The sequence below is a fragment of the Saccopteryx leptura genome, chromosome 9 (genome assembly GCF_036850995.1).
Source record: "Saccopteryx leptura isolate mSacLep1 chromosome 9, mSacLep1_pri_phased_curated, whole genome shotgun sequence".
NCBI classification, from domain to species: domain Eukaryota; kingdom Metazoa; phylum Chordata; class Mammalia; order Chiroptera; family Emballonuridae; genus Saccopteryx; species Saccopteryx leptura.
Genome location: NC_089511.1, coordinates 73,330,819 through 73,358,377, shown reverse-complemented (window position 1 = coordinate 73,358,377; position 27,559 = coordinate 73,330,819). Strand labels below are relative to the sequence as shown.

The 27,559-nt window shown below is 43.8% G+C and overlaps 1 protein-coding gene and 1 long non-coding RNA gene across 5 annotated transcripts in view; one reads left to right on the top strand and one right to left on the bottom strand.

Moving 5' to 3' along the window:
* MICU1 (mitochondrial calcium uptake 1) overlaps positions 1-24,706 on the top strand; it is a 263,629-nt gene extending 238,923 nt beyond the window's left edge. For all 4 annotated transcript variants that reach the window (XM_066349902.1, XM_066349905.1, XM_066349903.1 and 1 more), the window contains 2 exons: positions 17,831-17,920; positions 24,183-24,706. In XM_066349902.1, the coding sequence (XP_066205999.1) occupies positions 17,831-17,920; positions 24,183-24,343 (251 nt within the window). In that variant the 3' untranslated portion in view covers positions 24,344-24,706. The remainder of the gene's footprint in view (positions 1-17,830; positions 17,921-24,182) is intronic.
* A 790-nt stretch (positions 24,707-25,496) lies between these two features.
* Positions 25,497-26,307, bottom strand: LOC136381327 (uncharacterized). The gene is made up of 2 exons (XR_010747054.1): positions 26,239-26,307; positions 25,497-25,826 (listed from the first exon to the last, which is right to left on the bottom strand). It is a non-coding gene; the product is annotated as an uncharacterized lncRNA (long non-coding RNA).
* Positions 26,308-27,559: the final 1,252 nt, after the last annotated feature.

Genomic DNA, 27,559 nt, shown 5'->3' with positions numbered 1-27,559 from the left:
TCACTCTTACTTCTTGATATAAGTCTCTAATGATATAAACTTCCCTCATTACTGCTTTTGCTCATCCTGGAAATTTTGGTATGTCATATTGTCATTTTCATTTATCTGTATATATCTACAAAAGTAATTTAAATAAGTTTATGTAGCAGGGAAAGTTGGTATCCCTTTAAAAGATACTACAGAACAGAAAAAGATACATGTATATATATATACTAAGAAATCAGTTTCTCAACATTGAAATATACAGATATGGACTACTTAGCTTTTAATGATCGAGGTGTTCTTCACTATCTCTACTCATTGGTGTGGCAAGGATTTGTCACACATTAAAAACTATTCTAACATCTAGCATTTATTGAGCATAAACTCTATGCAAGCCTGACCTGTGGTTGTGCAGTGGATAAAGCATCAGCCTGGAACACTGAGGTCACGAGTTCAAAACCGTGGGCTTGCCTGATCAAGGCACATATGTGAGTTGATGCTTCCTGCTCCTCCCTTCCTCTCTCTCTCTCCTCTCTCCTTTCCTCTAAAAATAAATAACTATATGCAAGAAATTTGTAAGCGTAAATTTTGGTTTTAAACTCAAACCTGAGTTCAAGTACTTGCTTCTCTAGCTTTGTGACCTTTCCTCTGCATGCTTTTCTTATTAAAGAGCTAACAGCCAGAAACAACGTATCCTAATATGAAAACTGCAAAAAGTTATTTGGAAAAATTATCTTAGGAGCTGATGAGGCTTACTTTTGTTCTCTTAGGAAGCAGTAGTGTCCAGTGGGGGGTTTTATCCACTTTTGAGATTTGAATGATTTTAGAAGTTATAAGTTTTTTGTACTTATTAATGAGTAGGATTAGAGCTTTTAGCTTTTCCTAAACATCATCATTCATCCAAAAATTTTTAGAATCATTGCTTTCAGAAGACGTTATTAAGTTCTCTGTTCATAAAAATATCTAACCTCCACTAGTATCTCTTAATATCCTCAGCATTCAAGTGGGAACTTTCTGCTAGACTGTAAACTCTCGATGACGTGAACAATCTTGGTATTCTATTCTGAGCCTAGAACTATTCTGTATATACAGTAGTATTCAGTCTATGTTGAATAAAAAATGAGTGGATTAGTTGTAAACATGATGAGATCCTGGAAAGATGGTGAAATGTGCTAATAAAGGCCTAGGGTGGGGGGGAAATGATAGAACTCTACCTTCCCATATTCTTAAGTTTCTTGCCACTAAGAGCAAGTCACAACTCCTTTGACCCTCAGGTTAGAGTTATATTAAATATCTCCAAGGGTTCTTCCACATTTGAAATTCTATGACTGGAACTAAATCCACTTTTTATGGAATGCAGTGATTTTTAAATTGATTTTAGAGAGAGAAGAAGGGAGAAAGAAATGTTGATTTGTTGTTCCACTTATTTATACATTCATTGGTTAATTCCTGTGTGTGCCCTAACCTGGGATCGAACCTGCAACTTTAGTGTTATCAGGACGATGATCTAACCAACTGAGTTACCCAGCCAGGGCTGGAATGTAGGAATAATTTTTTTTTTAATTTATTGATTAGAGAGAGGAAGGGATAGAGACACAGAGAGGGAGAGAAACATCAACTTGTTGTTCCATTTATTCATGCCATCATTGGTTGATTTCTTTTTGTGTGTGTGACAGAGAAAGAGAGAGGGACAGATAGGTTTGGACAGACAGGAAGGGAGAGATGAGAAGCATTAATTCTTCATTGCAGCACCTTAGTTGTTCATTGGTTGCTTTCTCTTATGTACCTTGACTGGGGGGCTACAGCAGAGCAAGTGACCCCTTGCTCAAACCAGCGACCATAGGGTTATGTCTGTGATCCTACACTCAAGCCAACGAGCCTGCGCTCAAGCTGGTGAGCTTGCACTCAAGCCAGATGAGCCTGTGCTCAAGCCAGCAACCTTGGGGTTTCTTCTAGATCTTCTGCATCCCAATGTGATGCTCTATCCACTGTGCCACCGCCTGGTCAGTTGGTTGATTCTTGTATGTGCCCTGACAGAGGCTCGAACCTACAACCTTAGCATATTGGGATGATACTGGAACCTACTGAGCTACCTAGCCAGGGCCTAGAATGCAGGAATGTTTTAAGGAACATGTTATAGGCTAAAGTTATATCCAAATCTGTGTGAAAATGAACTAACTTATAATTATCAGATATATTTGAACTCAGTAAGACTGTTGAATTCCCAAAAGAAGAATGCAAGTTTTAATTTATTTTCTTTTTCAGAAATTTAAAACATAATTAGACCTTTGTTAGTGCCTCTATAGATCTAATTATTGAAGCTTGGTTTAATAGTTGCAGAAGAATGACAGTTTTGTGAAATGTACCTAAAATGAGCACAACCACCTTTAAAGTATGGTTTGAGGAACTTCCAAAGGACAGTCTCAACTATAAATACCTTTCCCACATAGCTTTCTTGCTGCACAACAAATTACTACAAATTTAGCAGTTTCAAGCAATACCTATTCATTATCTCAGATTCTGTAAGTCAGAGTCCGGGCATAGCTAGCTGGGTTCTCTGCTCAGGATCTTAACAAGGCTGAAATCAAGGAGTCAGAATGGTTGCATTCTCATGTAGAACTTCAGGTCCTCTTCCAAACTCATCTGGGTTCTTGGAAGAATTCAGTTCCTTTTAGTTGTAGGACTGAGCCCCCTTTGTCTTGCTGGCTGTAGACTAGAAACCACTCTCAGCAGGTCTTTGCCGTGTGGCCCCTTCACAGGCAACTTACTTCTTCAAAGCTGGCAGGAGAACCTCTTCCCCAGTGTGCTGAGATGGATTCTTACGTTTTATAATCATAATCATGGGAGTGTTTATTTAATTACCTTCTCCATATAAAGTAACCTAAATCACAGGAGGAGGATCCCATCATAATCACAGCTTTTGCCCACTCAAGGACAGCAGATAATATAGCATTGTACACCAGAGGGTGGGAATGTTGGGGTCCATGTCAGAATTCTGCCTACCACACCAACCATAATTCTAGAAATTCCCACCTTTACATTGTCTTTGAGGATTTATCAAGATATGGACATTTTAACTGATTAAAGTCATGTTATCTAAAAATAACAGCCTGGGATAGAGCGTAAAAATTATTTTTTTAAACCCTTTATTATTTTTAACCTCTTCATTTACACATGAAGGAAATGATTTGCTCAAATCACAGCTAACATGTTGCGAAACAGACTGGAGATGCAAGTTCACTAACTTCCTATTGTTCTCTTTGCCACATGGCACCTACTGCTACTAGAAGGGCCTAGAAAATTAGTAGGGAACTCAGTGCTTATATGCAAAGGCAGAAATAGGGGGAAATTCACAGTAAGTATGTGGGAAAGCATCCCCTAGACACCACAGCCTGAAGGCAGAAGGCAAGGATGTCACAAAGATGTGTTAGAAAGAGGTTCTGGGCCCTGGCTGGTTGGCTCAGCGGTAGAGCGTCGGCCTAGCGTGCGGAGGACCCAGGTTCGATTCCCAGCCAGGGCACACGGGAGGGGCGCCCATTTGCTTCTTCACCCCTCGCCGCGCTTTCCTCTCTGTCTCTCTCTTCCCCTCCCGCATCCGAGGCTCCATTGGAGCAAAGATGGCCCGGGCGCTGGGGATGGCTCTGTGGCCTCTGCCTCAGGCGCTGGAGTGGCTCTGGTCGCAACATGGCGATGCCCAGGATGGGCAGAGCGTCGCCCCCTGGTGGGCAGAGCGTCGCCCCATGGTGGGCGTGCCGGGTGGATCCCGGTCGGGTGCATGCAGGAGTCTGTCTGACTGTCTCTCCCTGTTTCCAGCTTCAGAAAAATGAAAAAAAAAAAAAAAGAAGAAAGAGGTTCTGGGGGAAGAGCTCCCATTTATAAGTCCCATGAAAGTGTGTAGGAAGCGAGCCCCAGTGCTGCAGTTCATCATTTCATGTTATAAAAACATTTACTTGTAAAGAGGAGTGTTGGCCAGGATTCCATTTATCTAAGACAAAGTCATTCACTTTTAAAGTAAAATTATTCATGATGTAGACAAGGAAGTTCACATTCTGAAAGAAATGTTTGCTTTATGAGGCACTTTCTCTGTAAAGACCTGGTTTATTTCCCCAAATTTAAAGTCGCTTAGCAATTGTCAAGATTGATTTTGACTTAACTACGTTGCTTTGAATATACTGTGATTTGGTAAAATTGTATAAGCAGCTAGGAGAGAAAGAGAGCTGCTTTAGGGATTCGTGATTACCGGTGGGAAAGAGAGGAGGGTGAGGGTGGGGTAAACTGTCAAAACAGCCACATAAATAGATAAGTAGGGACAAAATCAGCCAACATTACATCCCACAGAGAAAAGTATCAGAGAGGAATTATACCAGCTGGGGAAGTATGGTGATTATTTATTGCAAGCACTGCTTCTTTGGGGACTTCAAGGTTCACTACCCTTAGAAGCTTCTGAAGCTTTCATAAGACACTTACAGTTCAGTTCCCAAATGTACCTCCTACCAAATACAGACTATTCCACTGTAACTCGTATATGTCTGTTATTATGTTTGCTATTTCTCCTGTGCATTTCTCAACCTAATGGTATATGTGATTTTCCCTCTAAATTGTGACCACCCTCTTGGTCTTGCTGTGTCAGCTGGACCCCAACTACCTATTGGAGCTGATAGAAATGCTTGCTCTTTGTGAGCACAGTTTAATGAGGATTTTTATTAGATTAAGCATGTAAGCCTGCTGAAGCATTGGCCTGGGATGATGGGCTGAGATTCGACAACCTGACTGCAGGTCTCCTCCATGGCATATACTAGTAATTAGGAGCCAGGCCACCGTCCCCCTGACAGGCCAACCTACCTGTGGCTCTAAAGCACCCTACATAACAAGAAATTGTTACAATTTTCATTATTAGTATGCTGTATTGCTCTTGGCTTCTTAAATTGCTAGTTCTCCTAAATGCTATCCTCTACCCCCCACCCTCAAATCAAGTTGAAAGATGTATGTCATATTGGCTAAAGTTTCTTGAAATAAGATTAAAAATTGGACAAGTGGAAGACAAGATGGCGCTGGAGTAGGCAGACGTACCAACATCCACCTCCCAGAACCAAAGTGGATTACAAACTAATTTTAAGAACTATCATCTGGAAAAACCAACTTTGGACTAAACTAAGAGGACTCTTCAACCAAGGAACACTGAAGAAGCCACACCGAGACTGGTAGGAAAAGCGGAAACGCGGAGAGGGCTGCCTAGCTCCCCAGAGCGAACAGTAGCCGGGAGAGACTCGCGTGGCAGGAAGTGAGTTTAGCAGAGAGAGGAGGGTCCTGAGCCCCAGGAACAAAGCCCGAGCCTGCAGCCTCAGAGCCTAGAAGAGGCGTATGGACAATATTTAGCTGGAAACAAGTCAGGATACTGTTTGTGAGAAAGAGACTGATTTCTCAGACCCAGGATTCTTCTTAAAGGGACTGTGCAGAACACCTCTCTCACAACCACTCACCCAGGGCTCCGGGGGACAGGGAGAGAGGAGAGTACCAGAGTAGCAGAAAGAGAGTGTAATCTAGGAGGCACAGGGAGAAACATTTTGGGAGACAGCCACCCTAATCCCTGGGATGAGTCACTCCCCAAATATGATGTGAATATTTCCCCTGGAAACAGCAATACCAGCAAAGGGAAGCAGGACAGCAGCCAAACAAGCTCTCCCATAGCACTCAGAGCAGAGTCGCTTAGAAGGAGGGAGCTTTCAGGACTACAGTAGTGAGTGTTAGGGTCTGAGCTGCAGCACCTGCACCCACACAGCTGAGGGCTCACCGGAGGGCAGGCAGCAATAGGACGCAGAAGCACGGTTCTGTCGGCAAGGGCAGAAGCCAGCTGGCCATCACTAGGCCCAGGTGTGAGCTCAGTCTTGCCCGGCTGGGGAGGAGGGGGCGTGTAAAAGCGGTCAAGCCCAGCTGCGAGCAGCCTGTAATCCAGCCTGCGGGAGAAGGGTGGGAACCCCAGAAGGGGTGGAGACCAGCCCTTGAGCAAGGGCACAGGAGCACAGCCTTGCCCCGCCCATGGAACCGAGGCTTATGGCTTGACTTGGGAGTCGGTTCCTCCCGCGGGGGTGGAACCAAAAGTCCAGAACAGGTGGAGTCCCGCTACTGAACATGGGCACGCAGTCCTGCCTGGCCTGTGGAGCCAAGGCTTGCAGCCGTCCCACGAGCGGGCTCCTCCTGCAAGGGCAGAGCGAAAGCCCGGAAACAGGCAGAGACCCGCAGCTGAGCAAAGGTGCTCGCCACTGCCCTCAGGGCCGAGCATAATGCCACCCACGGGGGTGGGGCAAAGGCCAAGGCCACCAAGGCTTGTACACCCGAGCACGTGATCACAGCCACTCCCGTGAAGGAAAGGCAGAAACCACAGCAACAGCCCCAGTGGGCAGGCACCGGCAACGCCCATACCCAAACGCCCTAGGCAGCAACAGCAGAGGGGGTGACGGCGGGCCTGCAGACAGACCATACCTAGGGAACAGAGGCCACACCCAGAGGACTCTAGTAGCCAAAACCTTCCTTTACACAGAGAAAAAGAGAAGGCAAAGAAATGCAACACAAATGAATCAAGAGAAATCCCCAGAAAAGGAGCTGAATGAGTCAAGTCAATATAACCAAATTACCAGATGCAGAGTTTAACGATTGTTAGGATGCTCAAAGATATTAGAACAACAATAGATGGTCATTACGAACACCTAAATAAAGTGATAGCAAATATAAAAAGGACATTGAAATAATAAAAAAGAATCAGTCAGAAATGACAAATACAATATCAGAAATGAAGAACACAATGGAAGGAATTAAAAGCAGGATGGATGAAGCTGAGAATCGAATCAGCGAGTTAGAGGACAAGATAAATAAAGGCACGGAAGCAGAGCAGAAAAAAGAAAAGAGACTCAAAAAGTCTGAGGAAACTCTAAGAGCTCTGTGACAACATGCAGAGAAATAACATCCGCATCATAGGGGTTCCTGAAGAAGAAGAGAAAGAACAAGGGATAGAGACTTTGTTCAAGCATATCATAGCTGAAAACTTCCCTCAATTAAGGCAGGAAAACATCTCACATGTTCAAGAAGCACAGAGAACTCCATTAAAGAGAAACCCAAAGAAATCAACACCAAGACACATCATAATTAAAATACCAAAGCTAAGTGATAAAGAGAAAATATTAAAAGCTGCTAGAGAAAAAAAGACTATCACCTACAAAGGAGCCCCCATAAGGATGACTTCCAACTTCTCAACAGAAACACTTGAGGTCAGAAGGGAATGGCAAGAAATATTCAAAGTAATGCAGAACAAGAGCCTACAACCAAGACTACTTTATTCAGCAAAGCTATCATTTAAAGTTGAAGGAGAAATAAAAAGCTTTCCAGACAAAAGAAAAAACTCAAGGAATTCACTACAACCAAACCAAGGCTGGAAGAAATGCTAAGGGGCCTGTTGTAAACAGATCAAAGGAGAAAAAGAATATAACAAAAGAGGAACACAGTTTTAAAGAATAAAATGGCAATAAACAATTACATATCAATAATAACCTTAAATGTAAATAGATTAAATGATCCAATCAAAAGACATAGGGTAGCTGCGTGGATAAGAAAACAGGACCCATACATATACTGTCTACAAGAGACACACCTTAAAACAAAAGATGCACATAGACTGAAGATAAAAGATGGAAAAAAATATTTCACGCAAATGGAAATGAAAAAAAAGCTGGGGTAGCAATACTTATATCAGACAAAATGGACTTTAAAACAAAGACTATAGTTAGAGATAAGGAAGGTCACTACATAATGATAAAGGAAGCAATCCAACAGGAAGATATAACCATTATAAATATCTACACACCTAATATAGGAGCACCAAAATATATAAAGCAGACTTTGATGGCTTTAAAGGGCAAGATCAACAGCAATACTATAATAGTAGGGGATTTCAATACCCCACTAACTTCACTAGATAGATCCTCAAGAAAGAAAATTAACAAAGAAACAGCAGACTTAAAGGACATACTAGATCAACTCGATTTAATAGATATCTTCAGAACTTTTCACCCTAAAACAGCAGAATATACATTCTTTTCAAGTGCTCATGGTACATTCTCTAGAATAGACCACATGTTAGGGCACAAAAGCAGTCTCAACAAATTTAAGAAGATTGAAATCACATCGAGCACTTTCTCCAATCACAATGGCATGAAACTAGAAATCAACCACAACAGAAAAACTGAAAAATACTCTAACACTTGGAAACTAAATAGCATGTTATTAAATAACGAATGGGTAAACAATGAGATCAAAGAAGAAATTAAAAAATTTCTAGAAACGAACTATAATGAGCATACATCAACTCAAAATTTATGGGACACAGCAAAAGCAGTCCTGAGAGGGAAGTTCATAGCATTACAGGCATACCTTAAGAAGCTAGAAAAGCTCAAATAAACAACTTGACCCTGCATCTAAAAGAACTAGAAAAAGAACAGCAAGTAAAGCCCAGAGGTAGTAGAAGGAAGGAAATAATAAAGATCAGAGCAGAAATAAATGACATAGAGGCTAAAGAAACAATACAGAGGATCAATGAAACCAGGAGCTGGTTCTTTGAAAAGATAAACAAGATTGATGAACCTTTAACCAGACTCACCAAGAAAAAAAGAGAGAGGACTCAAATAAATAAAATTAGAAATGAGAGTGGAGAAATAACAACTGACACAACAGAAATACAAAATATTGTAAGAAAATACTATGAAGAACTGTATGCCAAAAAACTAGACAACCTAGATGAAATGGACAAATTCCTTGAAACATATAATCTTCCAAAAATTAATCTGGAAGAATCAGAAAACCTAAACAGACCAATTACAACAAATGAGATTGAAACAGTTATCAAAAAACTCCCAAAAAAGAAAAGTCCTGGGCCTGATGGCTTCACAAGTGAATTCTACCAAATATTCAAAGAAGAACTAACTCCTATCCTTCTCAAGCTATTTCAAAAATTCAAGAGGAAGGAAGACTTCCAAGCTCCTTTTATGAGGCAAGCATAATTCTGATTCCAAACTAGGCAAAGACAACACAAAGAAAAAAAATTATAGGCCAATATGCCTGATGAATTTAGATTCTAAAGTCCTCAACAAAATATTAGCAAACCGGATCCAGCAATATATGAAAAAAATTATACACCATGATCAAGTGGGATTTATTCTTGGGAGGCAAGGCTGGTACAATATTTCGCAAATCAATCAATGTGATTCATCACATAAACAAAAGGAAGGAGAAAAACCACATGATAATTTCAATAGATGCAGAAAAAGCATTTGATAAAATCCAGCACCCATTCATGATCAAAACTCTCAGCAAAGTGGGAATACAGGGAACATACCTCAACATGATAAAGGCCATCTATGACAAACCCACAGCCAACATCATACTCAATGGGCAAAAATTAAAAGCAATCCCCTTAAGATCAGGAACAAGGCAGGGGTGCCCCCTTTCACCACTCTTATTCAACATAGTTCTGGAAGTCCTAGCCACAGCAATCAGACAAGAAAAGAAATAAAAGGCATCCAAATTGGAAAAGAAGAAGTAAAACTATCATTATTTGCAGATGATATGATATTGTATATAGAAAACCCTAAAGTCTCAGTCAAAAAACTACTAGACCTGATAAATGAATTCAGCAAGGTGGCAGGATATAAAATTAATACTCAGAAATCAGAGGCATTTTTATACACTAACAATGAACTGTCAGAAAGAGAAATTAAGGAATCAATCCCCTTACCATTGCAACCAAAAAAAAAAGTACCTAGGAATAAATTTAACCAGTGAGATTAAAGACTTGTACTTGGAAAATTATAAAACATTGATAAAAGAAATCAGGGAAGATACAAACAAGTGGAAGCATATACCGTGCTCATGGTTAGGAAGAATAAACATCATTAAAATGTCTATATTACACAAAGCAATTTATAAATTCAATGCAATACCAATTAAAATACCAATGACTTCTTCAAAGATATAGAACACATATTCCAAAAATTTATATGGAACCAAAAGAGATCACGAATAGCCTCAGCAATCTTGAAAAGGAAGAATAAAGTGGGAGGTATCACACTTCTGGATATCAAGTTATACTACAAGGCCACTGTACTCAAAACAGCCTGGTACTGGCATAAGAACAGGCATATAGATCAATGGAACAGAACTGAGAACCCAGAAATAAACCCACACTTTTATGGACAACTGATATTTGACAAAGGAGGTAAGAGCATACATTGGAGTAAAGACAGCCTCTTCAACAAATGGTGTTGGGAAAATTGGACAGCTACCAGCAAAAAAATGAAACTAGACCACCAACTTACACCACTCACAAAAATAAACTCAAAATGGATAAAAGACTTAAATGTAAGCCGTAAAACCATAAGCATCTTAGAAGAAAACATAGGCAGTAAGCTCTCTGACATCTCTCGCAGCAATATATTTGTCGATTTGTCTCCACAGGCAAGTGAAATAAAAGACAGGATAAACAAATGGGACTTTATCAAACTAAAAAGCTTCTGCATAGCTAAAGACAATAAGAACAGAATAAAAAGACAAACTACACAATGGGAGAATATATTTGACAATGCATCTGATAAGGGGTTAATAACCAAAATTTATAAAGAACTTGTAAAACTTAATACCAGGAAGACAAACAATCCAATCCAAAATGGGCAAAAGAAATGAATAGACACTTCTCCAAAGAAGGACATACAGATGGCCAATAGGCATATGAAAAAATGCTCAACATCACTATTCATTAGAGAATGCAAATTAAAACCCACAATGAGATATCACCTCACACCAGTCAGAATGACGCTCATCAACAGAACAACACAGAATAAGTGCTGGCGAGGATGTGGAGAAAAGGGAACCCTCCTACACTGCTGGTAGGAATGCAGACTGGTGCAGCCACTGTGGAAAACAGTATGGAGATTCCTCAAGAAATTAAAAATCGAACTGCCTTTTGACCCAGCTATACCACTGTTAGGAATATACCCCAAGAACACCATAGCACTGTTTGAAAAGAAGAAGTGCACCCCCATGTTTATGACTGCATTGTTCACAATAGCGAAGATCTGGAAACAGCCCAAGTGTCTGTCAGTGGACAAGTGGATTATAAAGCTTTGGTACAGCCTGACCAGGCTGTGGCGCAGTGGATAGAGCGTCAGACTAGGATGCGGAAGGACCCAGGTTTGAGACCCCAGGATACCCAGCTTGAGCATGGGCTCATCTGGCTTGAGCAAAAAAGCTCACTAGCATGGACCCAAGGTCACTTGCTCGAGCGGGGTGGGGGGTGGGGGGTGCAGGGTGGGGGGTGGGGGTGGGGTTACTCGGTCTGCTGAAGGCCCGCGGTCATGGCACATATTAGAAAGCCATCAATGAACAACTACGGTGTCGCAACAAAAAACTGATGATTGATGCTTCTCATCTCTCTCCGTTCCTGTCTGTCTGTCCCTATTTATCCCTCTATCTGACTCTCTCTCTGTCCCTGTAAAAAAATAAAAATAAATGAAAATTAAAGAAAAAAAAAAGCTTTGGTACATATATACTATGGAATACTACTCAGCCATAAGAAATGGTGACGTCGGTTCATTTACAACAACATGGATGGACCTTGATAACATTATACTGAGCGAAATAAGTAAATCAGAAAAAACTAAGAACTATATGATTCCATACATAGGTGGGACATAAAAATGAGACTCAGAGCCTGACCTGTGGTGGCGCAGTGGATAAAGCGTTGACCTGGAAATGCTGATGTCGCCGGTTTGAAACCCTGGGCTTGCCTGGTCAAGGCACATATGGGAGTTGATGCTTCCAGCTCCTCCTCACCTTCTCTCTCTGTCTCTCTCTTCTCTCTCTCTCCCTCTCTATCTCTCTCTCTCTCCCTTTCTCTCTCCTCTCTATAATGAATTAAAAAAAATTTTTTTTAAAAAAAAAAGAAAAAATCTTCCATTTAAAAAAAAAATGAGACTCAGAGACATGGACAAGAGTGTGAGGGTTACGGGGGGGGGGGGGGGGGGGGGGGGAGGAGCACAAAGAAAATCAGTTAGAAGGTGTCGGAAGACGATTGGACTTTGGGTGATGGGAATGCAGCATAATCAAATGTCAAAATAACCTAGAGATGTTTTCTCTGAACATATGTACCCTGATTTACCAATGTCACCCCATTAAAATTAATAAAAAAAGATCCTAAAAAAAATTGGACAAGTGCCCTTTAAGTGAAAATCCTTCCCCCTGCCTCTGCACCCCCACCCTCCAAAGCCATCTAGGGATGGTCTGAAGAGAGTAAGACATCTGCTTCAAAAGCCTTTCCAGGGCTAAAGCAGAGCCGTGTCCCCTCCTGTAACCTTGGCAGTCACAAGCCAGCTTTGATTCTCTCCACTGCAGTCCAGGAAGGCAGGAATAATCATGTGGCCACACAGCTAGAGACTGTCAGCCCTACGCGGCATATCACCTTTCCAAATACCTTTATATTAGGAGGGGACAGGCAGCTCCTAACTGGGTCACGCTGTCCCTAGCTATATCTGCATTAGAGGCAGCTGTGGGGGAAAGCTCCCAGGGCCACCGTTATTTCATATGCTTTTCATTGGGTTGCAGTTTAATAAACCTTTTAAGTTGTCCCTGAAATTACCAGTAAGTTCCAAGGGAATGCTAATGTGCTCCACTGTATAGACCTGGGGTCAGACTATACTGCTGGCTCTTCATCCCTCCGCACTAGCACTGAGATTTCCCATTTGGCTTTTCTTTCACCTGAGCTCTTTCTCTTGTTAGGGTGCTAGTCATTGAGACTAGTATCGTCCATACAGGGATGGAGTGGACCCAGTATATATAGGGAAACGATCACTGGGCTGGAGGTCAGGAGACCTAGATTCTAGCTAGCCTGAGCTGCTACCAGCTAGCTTTGTAGTCCTGGGCAAGTAACTTAACCTCTCTGATTTCACATTTCCTCTGAGGGCTCTTCCAGTTCTAAGACTCTCTGATTCCACATGGTTTGGGGGCTCTTGACACTTCACAACTTCTTTCTATTTGGCTGTTACAGTAAATAGATAATTTTATGTAATATACTTCTGACATTATAGCCACACAAATTCAGCATGGGTTTCTTTCTACCATTGAATTGTCCTGGTGTGGACCATGCCAGAGAGTAAATTGGGGACCTGGCACAACTCAGATTCTGCTTGGACTTTCAGAGGCCAGATGGTACCATATTTTTTAATGCCAGTTGAGCTCACTTCTTCAAATTTTTTCCTTTCTCATCTAGTACAAGTCACCCAATCTCATGTCCATCTATTATTCAGGCAGCTGGACGAGATTTGTACAAAAGGAATGCAGAGGCCTTGGAAACCTAGGTCTTCTCCAGGGTGACTTCATGCTCCATGTAGATAGACATCTTTCAGATTAGAAACTAGAATATTTCAGCCATCAATCAAATTCCAGTACCAACACCTAGTCTGTATGGGGAAGATAATATCTGAAGGGGTGAGGAGAGGAGTTGTTCCGCTTGCTGTGATTAATTAGGACTTTGTGATTGATTCAGGAATGTGGAAGCAAATATGAATGAGCCAGCTCTCAGGACCAGCTGTCAAGCACTTGGCTTATAATCTGCTGTCATCTCACTTGTCCCAAGCACTCCCATCTTGACAGCTCACCAGCTAGTTAAATATCTGTCTTCTCTGCTCCGATTCATATCCTGGGGGCCTGGGGATCTTGGACTGTGGAAGGGCACTCCCACTGAGCTGTTTAAAGACTGGTAACATCACAGTGGTTTGAGTTACCGTGATTTAGCAGCCCTGGTTTCTCTTCCAGTAGTATAAATGGTGTTAGAGCTCTCCATATGAGATGGAAAATAATCTATAACTTTACTGTCAAAAGATGGCATTTGTAATGAGGCATTCCTATAGGTGGCCTCTGGAGGTCTCTATTCATAACCAGGTAGTAGTATTTTCACAGGTTTTCACCAAGAGTTCTCAAATGCGCTCACTGACATCCTTGAGATGGATGTGAAATGCAGAAAAAAGAATTGCTAACGGAAAGCATTTGTGTTTACCTAATACATGAATCAGAAGTTTTGATCTACTTTTCAGAACATATTTCTGTAGGCACAAAGGGCAATGCAGTGGGCGATCACAGTTTGAGAGCATCCAGTTTCTCCTGACCTGATTCAGTTTTCAGTGAGCAGTTTTCTGAGGTGAATTGAGTTTCCTTAGTATATTTTCCAACTGTGAAGTATAATAACTAGTTGTTACCATTTTAGTTCTCTAAAAAGTTACTATTCTTATTGTAATTTGACCTTCTGATTTCTGTTCCTTCTTCGGGCAGTTAGTCTAGTTACCAGGAATCAGTTCTTCCTGGTCCAGCTGAGAATATCAAGTGTATAGACCTATGAAGCTAAATTTTTTTGTTTTGTTTTGTTTTAGTTTATTATTGAGAGGTGGTGAGGCAGAGACAGACTCCTGCATGTCTGTTCCCCATCCTACCCCCAACTGGGATCCCCCAGCAAGCACCCTACCGGGCAATGCTTTCCCCATCTAGGCCACTGCTCCGTTGCTTGGCAACCAAGCTATTCTAGAGCCTGAGGCGAGGCCATGGAGCCATCCTCAGAGGCTAAGTTTCTAAACTATGAAACTTCTACAGTTGTATAGATACCTCAGCTCCCCATTCAGCAGCTGACCACATCTCACGAACATCCATCACAATAGTATTTTCTGCTTAAGTCTTTATTTCCAAGGGACATTGATTCCTCCTTCACCCTAACTCACACCTGGAGGAAGGGCAGTATAAATAGTAAGCCAAAGCTACAAGAAAAGGAAACTGGCTTTCCCATCCTCCTGAGAAGCCAGTCCCCTCAAGCCAGAGGCTTTGAACACTAAGGCAGAGCCAGGCTTGTGGCCAGTATTACCTTTCCCCTGCCCTTTGCCATTCAAGATCCTCAGCTATTTCTGGATACCTTCACCCCTATCCCCACCCTCAGATTCCAGAAAACACCAATAAACTGTTTTTTGCACTACTAAACAATCTCAGCGGTTATCTTGTGGCACCCCCTTATTTGAATAAAAAATTATATCTAAAGAGATCAAACTATTCTATCAGGTTCACACAGAACGGTGGTGGTGGAGCAGGACTAGAGCTCAGATCTTGTGACTTCAAGCAGTTTTCCTACTGCATCACCCTGCTTTCTGCATTGTTCTGGTATTTATATCTGCTGACCTTGGGGGCACTGAATGTATGGAGGTGACAGAAGTGAAATGAAACATCTAATGTAGAAAAAAATAAGTTTCTGGTTCAATTCCCAGATGGGACACATACAGGAACAGATTGCTGTTTTTGTCTGTCTCTCTCTCTCTCTCTGTCTCTCTTCCCCCTCTTCCCCTCTTGCCTTCTCCCTCCCTTCCTTCCTCTCTCCCTTTCTCTCTCACTTAAATCAATAAAGTTTTTTTAAAGTCTTAAAAAGAAATTGTTTAAGTGACAAGAAAGAACTGAAGTTATGCCTGACCAGTGGTGGCATAATGAATAGAGCATCAACCTAGAACACTGAGGTCCCAGGTTCAAAACCCCAAGGTTACCAGCTTGAGCACCGGCTCACCAGTTTATGCATGGCATCACTGGCTTGACTGTGGGATCATCAACATGATCCCATTGTCATTGGCTTGAGTCCAAAGGTCGCTGGCTTGAAGCCCAATGTTGCTGGCTTGAGCAAGGGGTCACTGCCTCGGCTGGAGCCCCCGGTCAAGGCACATATGAGAGGCAATCAGTGAACAATTAAAGTACCACAACTATGAGTTGATGCTTCTCATCTCTCTTCCTTCCTGTCTCTCTCTCTCCCTCTCTCTCTCTCTCTCTCTCTCTTGCTTAAAAAAAAAAAAAAGAACTGAAGTTACAGGAATTTGATAAGCAGAGAAGGCTCACTGACTAGTTTAAGATCACATTGCTCCTGGATAAGTAGAAAGTAATCCTTTTCTCTCCTCTGTGTTTTTTTGTTAGTTTGTTTTTTTTTACAGGGACAGAGAGTCAGAGAGAGGGATAGACAGGGACAGACAGACAGGAATGGAGAGAGATGAGAAGCATCAATCATCAGTTTTTCATTGCGACACCTTAGTTCAGGCGTCCCAAACTGCGGCTGCATGCAGCACCCTGAGGCCATTTATCCGCCACCCCACCCCCACCCCCACCGCACTTCCGGAAGAGGCACCTCTTTCATTGGTGGTCAGTGAGAGGAGCACTGTATGTGGCAGCCCTCCAACGGTCTGAGGGACAGTGAACTGGCCCCCTGTGTAAAAAGTTTGGGGACCCCTGCTTAGTTGTTCATTGATTGCTTTCTCATATGTGCCTTGACCATGGGGCTACAGCAGACCAAGTAACCCCTTGCTCAAGCCAGCGACCTTGGGTCCAAGCTGGTGAGCTGTGTGTGTGTGTGTGTGTGCGTATTTTTCTGAAGCTGGAAATGGGGAGGCAGTCAGACAGACTCCCGCATGCGCCCGACCAGGATCCACCCAGCATGCCCACCAGGGGGCGATGCTCTGCCCATCTTGGGGTGTCGCTCTGCCACAATCAGAGCCATTCTAGCGCCTGAGGCAGAGGCCACAGAGCCATCCTCAGGGCCCGGGCCAACTTTGCTCCAGTGGAGCCTTGGCTGCAGGAGGGGAAGAAAGAGACAGAGAGGAAGGAGAGGGGGAGGGGTGGAGAAGCAGATGGGCGCTTCTCCTGTGTGCCTTGGCCAGGAATCAAACCCGGGACTCCTGCACGCCAGGCCGATGCTCTACCACTGAGCCAACCAGCCAGGGCCATGAGCTTTTGCTCTAACTAGATGAGCCTGTGCTCAAGCTGGAGACCTTGGGGTCTTGAACCTGGGTCCTCTGCATCCCAGTCCGATGCTCTATCCACTAAGTCACCACCTGGTCAGGCTCTCCTCCGTGTTTTACCTCACTTATGAGTGCACCTCTGCCTGACCAGGTGGTGGCACAATTGATAGAGCATCGACCTGGGACTCTGAGGACCCAGATTTGAAAATGAGGTCGCGAGCTTGAGCGTGGGCTCACCAGCTTGAGTGCAGGGTCACTGTCTGTCCCTGTCTTTCTCTTTCTCTTTCTCTTTCTCTCTCTCTCTTCTTCTCACTAAATAAAATAAAAAAAACGAGTGTGCCCTGTCAGCAAAAGCATAATTTATCATTATATATATATAATATATATATAATTTATCATTATATATATATATAATTCATAGATGTAGCTAGATCACAATAAATGGGAGAAAACGCTGTGGAAATTGCCTAGTCCTTCCTGGCTTATTTCTCATGAGAACCCAAGTCTCACATGATTGCCAGTGTCTAACAGTAAATTGTCAGGGAAAGAAAAAATGGCAAGCGAGGAGATTTTTCTGCCGAGGTCAGTAAAAGACAAAAAACTGCATCCAGAAGTAGTGAGATGGGGCCACTGCTTACCCCAAGGGGCACAGTTAGAAAGGACCAAGCGCTGGGGGAGACTGTGGGGAGGAGGGCATGGAGCCCACCCACGCAGGTGCTGCATGGTGTAGCAGTGACTGAAAGGGAAAGCCTAGTGTGCCAAGCACAGCCTCCTATTCCCCACCTCCCGGTCCTTTTGCTGCCTGGTTATTTCCTTTACTCTTTATTATCATGTTTTTTCCAGTGGGTTTTGGATGCAAAACTAGATTATTATTTTCTTCAAATATGACTGAAATATAGTTGAAAACTCTATTATTACTTAGTTTTATCCCCCCCCCCCACCCACCCAATTTAAAGAAAGCAAAATGCTGTGCTAATTTAGCATCCTCTCCTCATTTCTTTCAGCAACCATGCAACAGGTGGCCAGGACAGTGGCTAAAGTGGAACTCTCAGACCATGTGTGTGATGTGGTGTTTGCGCTCTTTGACTGTGATGGTGAGTGGGGCCCTCTGGAGTCAGGCGGAAACGCGCCTCCTGCTCTTGAAGGAGACACTGTTGATCATGTGGCCAGTCCAGACCTCTTCAGCATCCTCCTTCCCACAGCAGCAGCTCAGCCTGCAGCATCGCGACACTGACACATCTAACCCCTGGTCCTGATTTGTTTTCCATTTATTCTTGTAATTCCAATTTGCCTAAAGTTCTAAATTAACTTATTACCATTAAGGACCTTAAAAATGAAAACAGTTCAACTATAGTAGTGTTTTAAAAGTTAAATGAAGAATAAACTCAAATATAATAGCTAGAAAATGGAAATAAAAGTACTGGGCCCAGCTTGCTGCTTAGTAGATGCGGCGCACTTACTTGAGTATTTGAACGTCCCTGGGAAGAGGATGGAGCTGCTCCGCCTCCCGAGGCGCTTCCGTCCTTTGCGTTGCACCTGGCCGTTCCAGCGTGCAGCAGTCTGCTGTGTCGTGACCAGTCTGTGGTGAGCACTCATGAGATCCTGTTCCATTCTAGCATTACTTCTCAGCTGTGTGGGCTGACATCATAACAATAATAATGTTCACAGTGGAGGCTCACACTTTTTTCAGTGCTTACGTACTAAACTGCTCTTTTAATCCTCTGGCACAGGAATTGTTACTAACCACATTTTACAGATAAGGAAGCTGAGACTCAGAGAGATTGGGTAATTTTCCCAGGATCACAAAGGTAATAGTAGATGGCAAAACCAGGATTTGAGTCAGAGCTGTGCTGCCTCCCTCTATTCCTGTATAACCTCCATGGTTTGTCTCTTCCTCAAGGAAGCGAGGCTAATGGAATTCAAAAAGCAGCTCAGTGATTCAGGGTGCTGAACACACAATACAATATACAGATGATGTATTATATACAGATGTAGAATTGTACATCTGAAAACTATATCATTTTATTAACCAATGTTACCCCAATAAATTCAATACAAAGTTAAAGAAGAAAACCACTTTAAAAATTAACCAGCTTGACCAGGCGGTGGCACAGTGGATAAAACATTGGACTGGGACGCAGAGGACCCAGGTTCAAAACCCGAGGTCACTGGCTTGAGCGTGAGATCAATAGCTTGAGCAAGGGGTCACTTGTTCTGCTGCAATCCCCCAGTCAAGGCACATATGAGAAAGCAATCAATGAACAACTAAGGAGACTCAGGAGCCACAACAAAAAATTGATGCTGCCCATCTCTCTTCCTTCCTGTCTTTCTGTCCCTATGTGTCCCTCTATCTGTCTCTCTCTGTCTCTGTCACAAAAATATAAATAAATAAAAATAAAGGATAAGAACTATTTATTAAAAGAAAAAAAATTAACCAGCTCAAATGCTTCTGCCTATCTGAAACCTCCCATTTTGGTCCCAGCATATTGAATCATTCTGGTTTTTTTCAATCCTTAACTTGGTTCAATTTGTCCACGTTACTATAGGTTACACCAGTGGTAGTCAACCTGGTCCCTACCACCCACTAGTGGGTGTTCCAGCTTTCATGGTGGGCAGTAGCAGAGCAACCAAAGTATAAATAAAAAGATAGATTTAACTATAGTAAGTTTTATAAAGATTTATTCTGCCAAACTTAGCGAAAATCCAACATAAAATACTTGGTAAGTAATTATTATTATATGCTTTAACATGCTGTAACTCTGCTTTATAAATTTTATAAAGTAAAGTTACTTCCCTACTTTATAAATGACCATTACTGTGGAACCAGTGGGAGGTTAGAAAATTTTACTACTAACAGAGATACAAAAGTGGGTGGTAGGTATAAAAAGGTTGATTACACTCTATCTCTATATGTGTGGCCTAACTTCCCTACTAATTGTGAGGTTTTTAAGGGTAGTTACAAGTCCTGTTCACCTTTGGACACTCCCCCAAGTAGGACCTCAGATAGTACTTTGCACATAACAGGTGTTCATTACTTAAGTTACTGAGTTTGAGTTATTAAATCGGCCACCTGTACCCACAACTGAGGTCTGAGTAAAGGAAGTCCCAGGACTAGCACAAGGAAATGGCCCCATACTCAGGGTGGGGTGGCTTATTCTCTAGGCTTCCCTGTCCAATATGATACCACTATCACATGCATCTATTTAAATTAAAAGCATATATATATATATATTTTAATTCAGTGAGAGGAGAGGAGGCAGAGACAGACACCTGGCAAGCCCACTAGGGGGCGATGCTCTGCCCCTCTGGGGCATTGCTCCATTGCTCAGCAACCGAGCACTTCTTAGCACCTGAGGTGGAGGCCATGGAGCCATCCTTAGCACCCAGGACCAACTCGCTCCTATTGAGCCATGGCTGCAGGAGAGGAAGAGAGAGAGAGAGAGAGAGAGAGAGAGAGAGAAGGAGGAGGAGGGATGGAGAAGCAGATGGGTGCTTCTCCTGTGTGCCCTGACCAGGTATTGAACCCAAGACATCCACACCAGACCAACACTCTACCACTGAGCAAACCAGCCAGGGCTAAAATTTAGTACTTTAAAACTCAGTACTTTGATCTCTTTAGCCATATTTTAAGTGCTCAGTACCCATATGTGGCCAGTGACTACTGTATTAAATAGCACTACTATATTTAAAACTGTTTTCTTCATCAAAGAGAGTTCTGATAAATAGCACTACTATAGAGAGATTAAACATCCCTAGATTTTTTTACTTTAATCACATGTGGGTGGCTTGCATTTTTTCAAAAATAAAACACTTATTTTTGCCCTGTCCAAATAGCTCAGTTGTTCAGAGCGTCCTCCCCAAAACACAAGAGGTTGTAGGTTAGATCCTTGGTCGGAGCACACACAGTAACAGATCATTGTTTCTGTCTCTGTCTCTCCATTCCTCTCTCTGAAATCAGTTTTTAAAAAAAAGATTTTAGAAAAAAATTTATTTTTACAATTTTTTTTAGAGAGAGAGTACAGGACGAGGGATAGAGGATGGAGAAGAGAGATGAGAAGCATTAACTGTTGACCAGGGGCTCAAGCCAGCCAGTGACCCCCTTGCTCAAGCCAACGACCTTGGGCTTCAAGCCAGCGACCTTGGACTCAAGCCAGTGACCATGGGATTATGTCAGTGATCTTGTGCTTATGCCAGCAAGACTGCACTCAAATTGAGAGGCCCACACTCAGCACTCAAGCTGACAAGCCCGCACTCTAGCCAGTGACTTTGGGGTTTTGAAAAAGGCCATGCTCAATCAACTGTACCACCACTGGTCAGGCTTTTATACAGTTTCTTAAGCCAGTATCCTAGAGCTGTTCTGTGAAGTGACTATGGAAATAAAGACAACCAGCCTCACAGTTCCCACATAAAATGAGAAATTATATTTGATTTTCTTGCCTTTTTGAAGCAGGCTCTATCAATATCTATTTGAATTCCCTTTAGAAAATCATTTAGCATTTATGGGGCTTATTTTCTTAATCCACAGAAAAAGTAAGTATATATTAAATTAAAAAGTCATTGTTACAAATTGGTAGTTATAAAATAGTCATGGGGTCCCTGGCCAGTTGGCTCAGTGGTAGAGCATTGGCCTGGTGTGTGGATGTCCTGGGTTCAATTCCTGGTCAGACACACAGGAGAAGCACCCATCTGCTTTTCTACCCCTCCTCCCTCTCTCTTTCCCTCTCCTTTTCTCCCCCCCTCTCTCTCTCTTCCTCCCCTCCTTCAGCCAAGGCTTAATTGGAGCAAGTTGGCCCCTGGCACTGAGGATGGCTCCATGGCCTCTCCTTCAGGCACTAAAAAAAAAATACTGGCTCTGGTTGCAACAGAGCAAGGGCCCCAGAGGGACGGAACATCGCCCCCTAGTGGGCTTGTGTAGTAGATCCTGGTCGGGGTGCATGCAGGAGTCTGTCTCTGCCTCCTGTCCTCTCAGTAAAATAAAAAATAAATTTAAAAGAATAGTCATGGGAGGTAGTAGCATGGGGAATATAGTCAATAATATTGTAATAAGTATGTGTGGTTCCAGGTGGGTACTAGAATTATTGGGGGATCACTTCGTAAATTATATAATTGTCTAACTACTATGCTATACATCTGAAAAATAATATTGAATATCAAGTGTAATAGAAAAATAAAACATAAAATTAAAAGCCATTGTTATTTCTACCAGTGCAAGGTATTAGGTCAAAATGTGAGAAGAGAGGGAACTACGATTTTCAAACAAACTTGTTCACCCCAGAATTAGGAGTTGCATTCACAGATCGCACATGCGCACAGATGACACTCAGCCATATTCCCGGGTCATAGGTAACAGAAGCCATTCACACCAGTCAGCCTCGGCCTTAGGGAGGGAAAAACAAATCCCATGGTAGTTTGAATAAAATGACCTCAGATTTTTTCATCTTAAGCTTCTTTTCATATACAAAATAGTAAGAATCTTTAGACTTTTTTGTTCTTTTAATTACATTCTTAGTAAGCCATATCATTGATTGCTTCAGTCCAGCCAGGCTACTTTTAAACTTTTTATATTAAAGCATACTGTACATACAGAAAAATGCAAATATCATAAGTGTAGAGATTGATAAATTTTTAAAAACTGAACATACTGTGTAGCCACCATTATCCAGAAACATCACATTACCAGGACCACAGGGCCCTCTGGTGCCGCCTTCTGGTCACTCCCACTCCCTAGTGTAGCCATAGTGCCATACACTCGTTTGTTTTGTCTTGTTTAATCTTGCTGTGAAGGATCTCTGAGGCTGCCCATGCTCTCTTCAGCAGAAAACATGGGCCAGGTTAGGTTTTTAAGTTCTCTCTACAAAAGTAAACCATTTATTCCTTCTTTCCACTGTCTTCCCTGACTGATCATTAACCATCTGTTTGCTGGTTCCCTGTTGCCTTATCACCGCCAGTAATAGCTGCCATTCTCTTAATCAGCAGACATTTAGTGGGCATCTAGTCAAAGGGTGACTGCCTTCTACTATTGAAGTGGTTACTGTTCCATGTTACTTGAGAGGTGACCTTTGGTTAAACCAGATGCTCTAGCCTGATCAGGCGGTGGCTCAGTGGATAGAGTGTCGGACTGGGACGTGTATGACCCAAGTTCAAAACCCTGCGGTCACCAGCTTGAGTGTGGGCTCATCTGGTTTGAACAAGGCTCACCAGCTTGAGCCCAAGGTCGCTGGCTTGAGCAAGGGGTCACTCGGTCTGCTGTAGCCCCCCAGTCAAGGCACATATGAGAAAGCAGTCCATGAGAAACTAAGGTGCCACAAGGAAGAATTGATGCTTCTCATCTTTCTCCCTTCCTGTCTGTCTGTCCCTATCTGTCCCTCTCTCTGTCTCTGTCACACACAAAAAAAACAAAAAAACATATGCTCTCCAAGTTCTCTTCAAGGTCATTGAAGAGGGTGGAATGGGAATCCATGAGGAAATGGACTCGGTCCAAAGCCAGACTGTGGTTTTGGTTTTCACCCTGGAAAGCCCTCGTCTCGCCTGGACCGCTGTCCCAGTCTCCTCACCGGTTCCCATACTCCAGCCGTGCACCTCTCTAGTCCCACCCCCAGGTATCCAGCCAGAGAAATCTCTCCAGATGGAGATCTGATGACATCTCACTCCCCTGCTTCCAGTCCTTTCCTGGTGCTCCACCACCTAGGCACACAGTACAAACCCTTTAACAAAAATATAAGTTGCTGGGACTTGTCTCCTGCCCGCCCCTCTAGTGTACTTGCCAAGCCCCACCTCTGTGTGCCCAGCAGTGCCGAACTACTTGTAACTCCGTCAGCCGGCTGCTCCCTGCTGTGCCGCTGCTGACGCTGCCGGAATGCCTGCCTTCCAGCTCACCGCCCTTTACTTGTCCAGGTCCTCTTCATCCTATAGGATTCAACTTAAGAGTCACCTCCTGGAAGCCTTTACTGATCTGTAGTTGTGCCAGCCCAGGTTGAGATTTCTCCTCTGCTCCCCCATGGCATCCTCTGTTTACGCCGTTACCAACTTGACCACACTGTCGAGATCGTGTATTTTTCTCTCCCAAAACCTGGAAGTATTTCAAGGGACAAAGTCTCATTTAACTCTGTACTCACAACCCGTAGACCTGACACAAAATATATTCTCATTCAACTTTTGTCACCCTGACCTGTCACAGTTGCATGCAGTCAGAAACATCAAGGAAGGAGCAAACCAGTACATTTTAAGCCAAGAGAATTAAATTTGGCTGTGAGAGAGCACTGGGCTTCACAACCTACCTGGTATGAACAGTGGGATTTTCTCAGTGTCTGTTACAAGGCCTCCACTTACCCCTGTTGTGTTTACCTCTTCCTCTAGGCAATGGGGAGCTGAGCAATAAGGAATTTGTTTCCATCATGAAGCAACGACTGATGAGAGGCCTGGAGAAGCCCAAAGACATGGGCTTCACCCGCCTCATGCAGGCCATGTGGAAGTGTGCGCAGGAAACGGCCTGGGACTTCGCTTTGCCCAAACAGTAACTAAAAACAGCAAGAGGAGCCGCCTCCTCCACAGCAGTTGGGGCCCAGCTCTTCCTGCTGCTGCTTCTGGAAACAGTGCTCCCTTCCTCTTGGGAACGATCTCAGGATTCAGTTGGTGTACCCTCCCCATCCTCCCCCTGTCCCAGTGTTCTGCTAGGCTCTGATTCTGCCCAGTGATTACCCCGCGTTCTCAAAAACATGAGTAAGCCCTAAACATTCAGACCTTGAGCGCCTTCAGCAGCACTACCCCCTCAAGCACCCTGCGGAAAAGAGTGCAGGGACATTCACAGATACCAACACTGGGAAACACCCTGTTCTCATTTTTGCTGTGGATTTATATTAAAAATATTCCTTGCTTTTTTCTCCTGCTGGTGCTTTTAAGCTGCAAGTTGGGAAAACCTCTGGCAGGCAGAAGGAAGTCAGTGACGAAAGATAATGAGGATAACCGGGCTCCCCTGAGGCGGCAGGAAGCCTGGGCCAGCAGAGGGATCCGTGCTGGTCCCAGGGTGGTTCCAAGGGCTGCTCCGGAAAGGGGGTGTGCACGGTGGGAATGGAGGAAGGTTTGGAATTGAAAGCTGCTGCTTACTGGCTCTCTCCCCTCTCACTCCCTTCTTCTGCACGTAGGCTCCCCAAGGGGACCCCACCAAACTCTGCTTAGTGAGCAGCAGTGACTGAGTTCATATTCCCTGCAAGTGCCATTTCCCCTCCAGACCTGGGCCTCTCAGGCGGAAGCCTGGCTCAGAGCCCATCAGCGCTCTGTCTTAAACACTTGTAAAATATCACTTTCATTATAACAGTTTGCAATAACCCCCCAAAGGCTGTTGTCTCCTTTATTTTAGGTCCTCCGGGGCCCTTCTCATTTCCCTCCTCCACTGGGTTTTAGAACTTGCTAGCAGCAGACCTGTTTTCCTTCTACTAGAGTCTGGTTCTTCCTGCTGAAAAGCAACTTCCAGCACAAACAAAAAGTGAGGGCATTTGGGTCCTCACCGAGTATGTCAGTTGGTCAGAGCATTGACCCAGTACACAAAGGTGGCAGGTTCGATCCCCGGTCAGGGCCTATACAAGAAACAACCAATGAATACATAAATAAGAACAACAAATCAATATTTTTTACTCTATTTCTAAAAATCGATAAATAAATAATTTTTTTAAAAAAAGAAGAAGGTCCTGGCCAGTTGGCTCTGTGGATAGAATGTTGGCCCAGCATGCGGACATCCTAGGTTCCACCCCTGGTCAGGGCATACATGAGAAGCAACCATCTGCTTCTCTCCCCATTCTTTCTCTCTTATCCTCCTGCAGCCAGTGGCTCAACTGGTTTGAGCCTAGGCCTCAGGCACTGAGGATAGCTCAGTTGATCTGAGCATCAGCCCAAGACAGGGGTTGCCAGGTGGATCCCAATTGGGGCACAGGTGGGAGTCTGTCTATCTCCCCTCCCCTCACTTAGAAAAGAAGAAAAATAAAATAAAGGCTAATTTAAAAATAACTCTTGGCCCTGGCCGGTTAGCTCAGCGGTAGAGCGTCGGCCTGGCGTGCGGGGGACCCGGGTTTGATTCCTGGCAAGGGCACATAGGAGAAGCGCCCATTTGCTTCTCCACCCCCCCCCTTCCTCTCTGTCTCTCTCTTCCCCTCCCGCAGCCAAGGCTCCACTGGAGCAAAGATGGCCCGGCGCTGGGGATGGCTCCTTGGCCTCTGCCCCAGGCACTAGAGTGGCTCTGGTCGTGGCAGAGCGACGCCTCGGAGGGGCAGAGCATCGCCCCCTGGTGGGCAGAGCTTCGCCCCTGGTGGGCGTGCCGGGTGGATCCCGGTCGGGCGCATGCAGGAGTCTGTCTGACTGTCTCTCCCCGTTTCCAGCTTCAGAAAAATACAAAAAAAAATAAAAATAAAAAATAAATAACTCTTCGATGTTAAGGTGACACTAGCAAGGCCTCAATAAACTGCTCCCAGACACACCCACAGCTGTTCTCTACCTTGTTGTTCCCTAATTTTTTAAAAAACAAAACTCGCTAGTTCTAGACCTTAGGTATCGAGGGGAGGGGGGAAGGAAACTCAGATGGGACCGGGTTGCTAGGCTTTCTTCACCTTGGACTCAGCATCATCCACAAGGACAAGCAAGAAGAATATGGAGAGTTACTAAGGGAAATGGGTTTAAGAACATCCATGCTCTTCAAAACCCATTATTTTAATAGCTTTTAGTGTCCACCTAGTTTTAGCTCTAATTGGAGCATATGCACTTGAACCAAATTAGAGTCTAAGACTAAGGAGAAGTCCAGGCAATGTCTGCTACCAGACAGGCAAAAAGGAACAGCAGCATGAGAGCCAAGAGCCCGGTTCCCACCAGAGCATCCTTTCCAAGCAGCTCAGAAAAGGAAGGAGGGAGCAGTGTGCAGCTTTCAGGCTTCAGGTGCCACCTACTGGCAAGAAGGCTTATTGCAGGAACTCGAGCAGGGGAGGTGATGAGGCTGCTTGAGTGCAGCCTGACCCCAGCTCTGCTCCTAAGAATAGGCCTCCCAGAGACCTGGGTGGCATGGGCTAGGGCGGGATGCGCGTCCAGAGATGGACCATAATTGTGAAGAAAGACTCTGGATATCATTATAATTGAGATGAAGCAAGAAGCGATGCCTAGTATTGTTCTCAGTAGCTGTAGAAGGGGAATTTTTGCCAGCAAATGAAAGTGTATGAGTCACTCTTCATTGGACAACTCTTTACTGTTCACCCACTATGTGCCAGGCACTCGGCAAGGTCTTCAAGGAGCTTGCATTCTAGTGAGGGGAATAGAGGAAAGAAGCAGTAAGGTTAAGTGCAAGCTGCTATGTGAGGGCCATGTAATCCAGGTTTGTGAGTTCAGGGCAGGCTTGCAAAGGACCTTTTTATTTTTAATTTTTAAAAAAATCCTGAGTGTTGAGCAGAAGTTAACAAAGGGGGGAAAAGGAGTGTTAAGGCAGAGGGTCCCAAGCAACCCAGCCTGCCTTGGGAAGAGGAGGACGGTATAGAATTTTCCAAGACTCTGGATGGACCAGATGGTGAGCCATCAAAGTGCATGAGGAACCACCCAGGAGAAACGGAGATCTTTGCCCTTTTCAGCAAACGGAAGAGCCATCAGGAGTGCCGGCAATGCTATTCTGTCACCATTCCGCTCCAGATCTCCACACAGCCAGACAGTGAGCAGCTTGGATGCCACCAGACGGGAGCACATGAGCGACACTCGGGAAGGGAGGT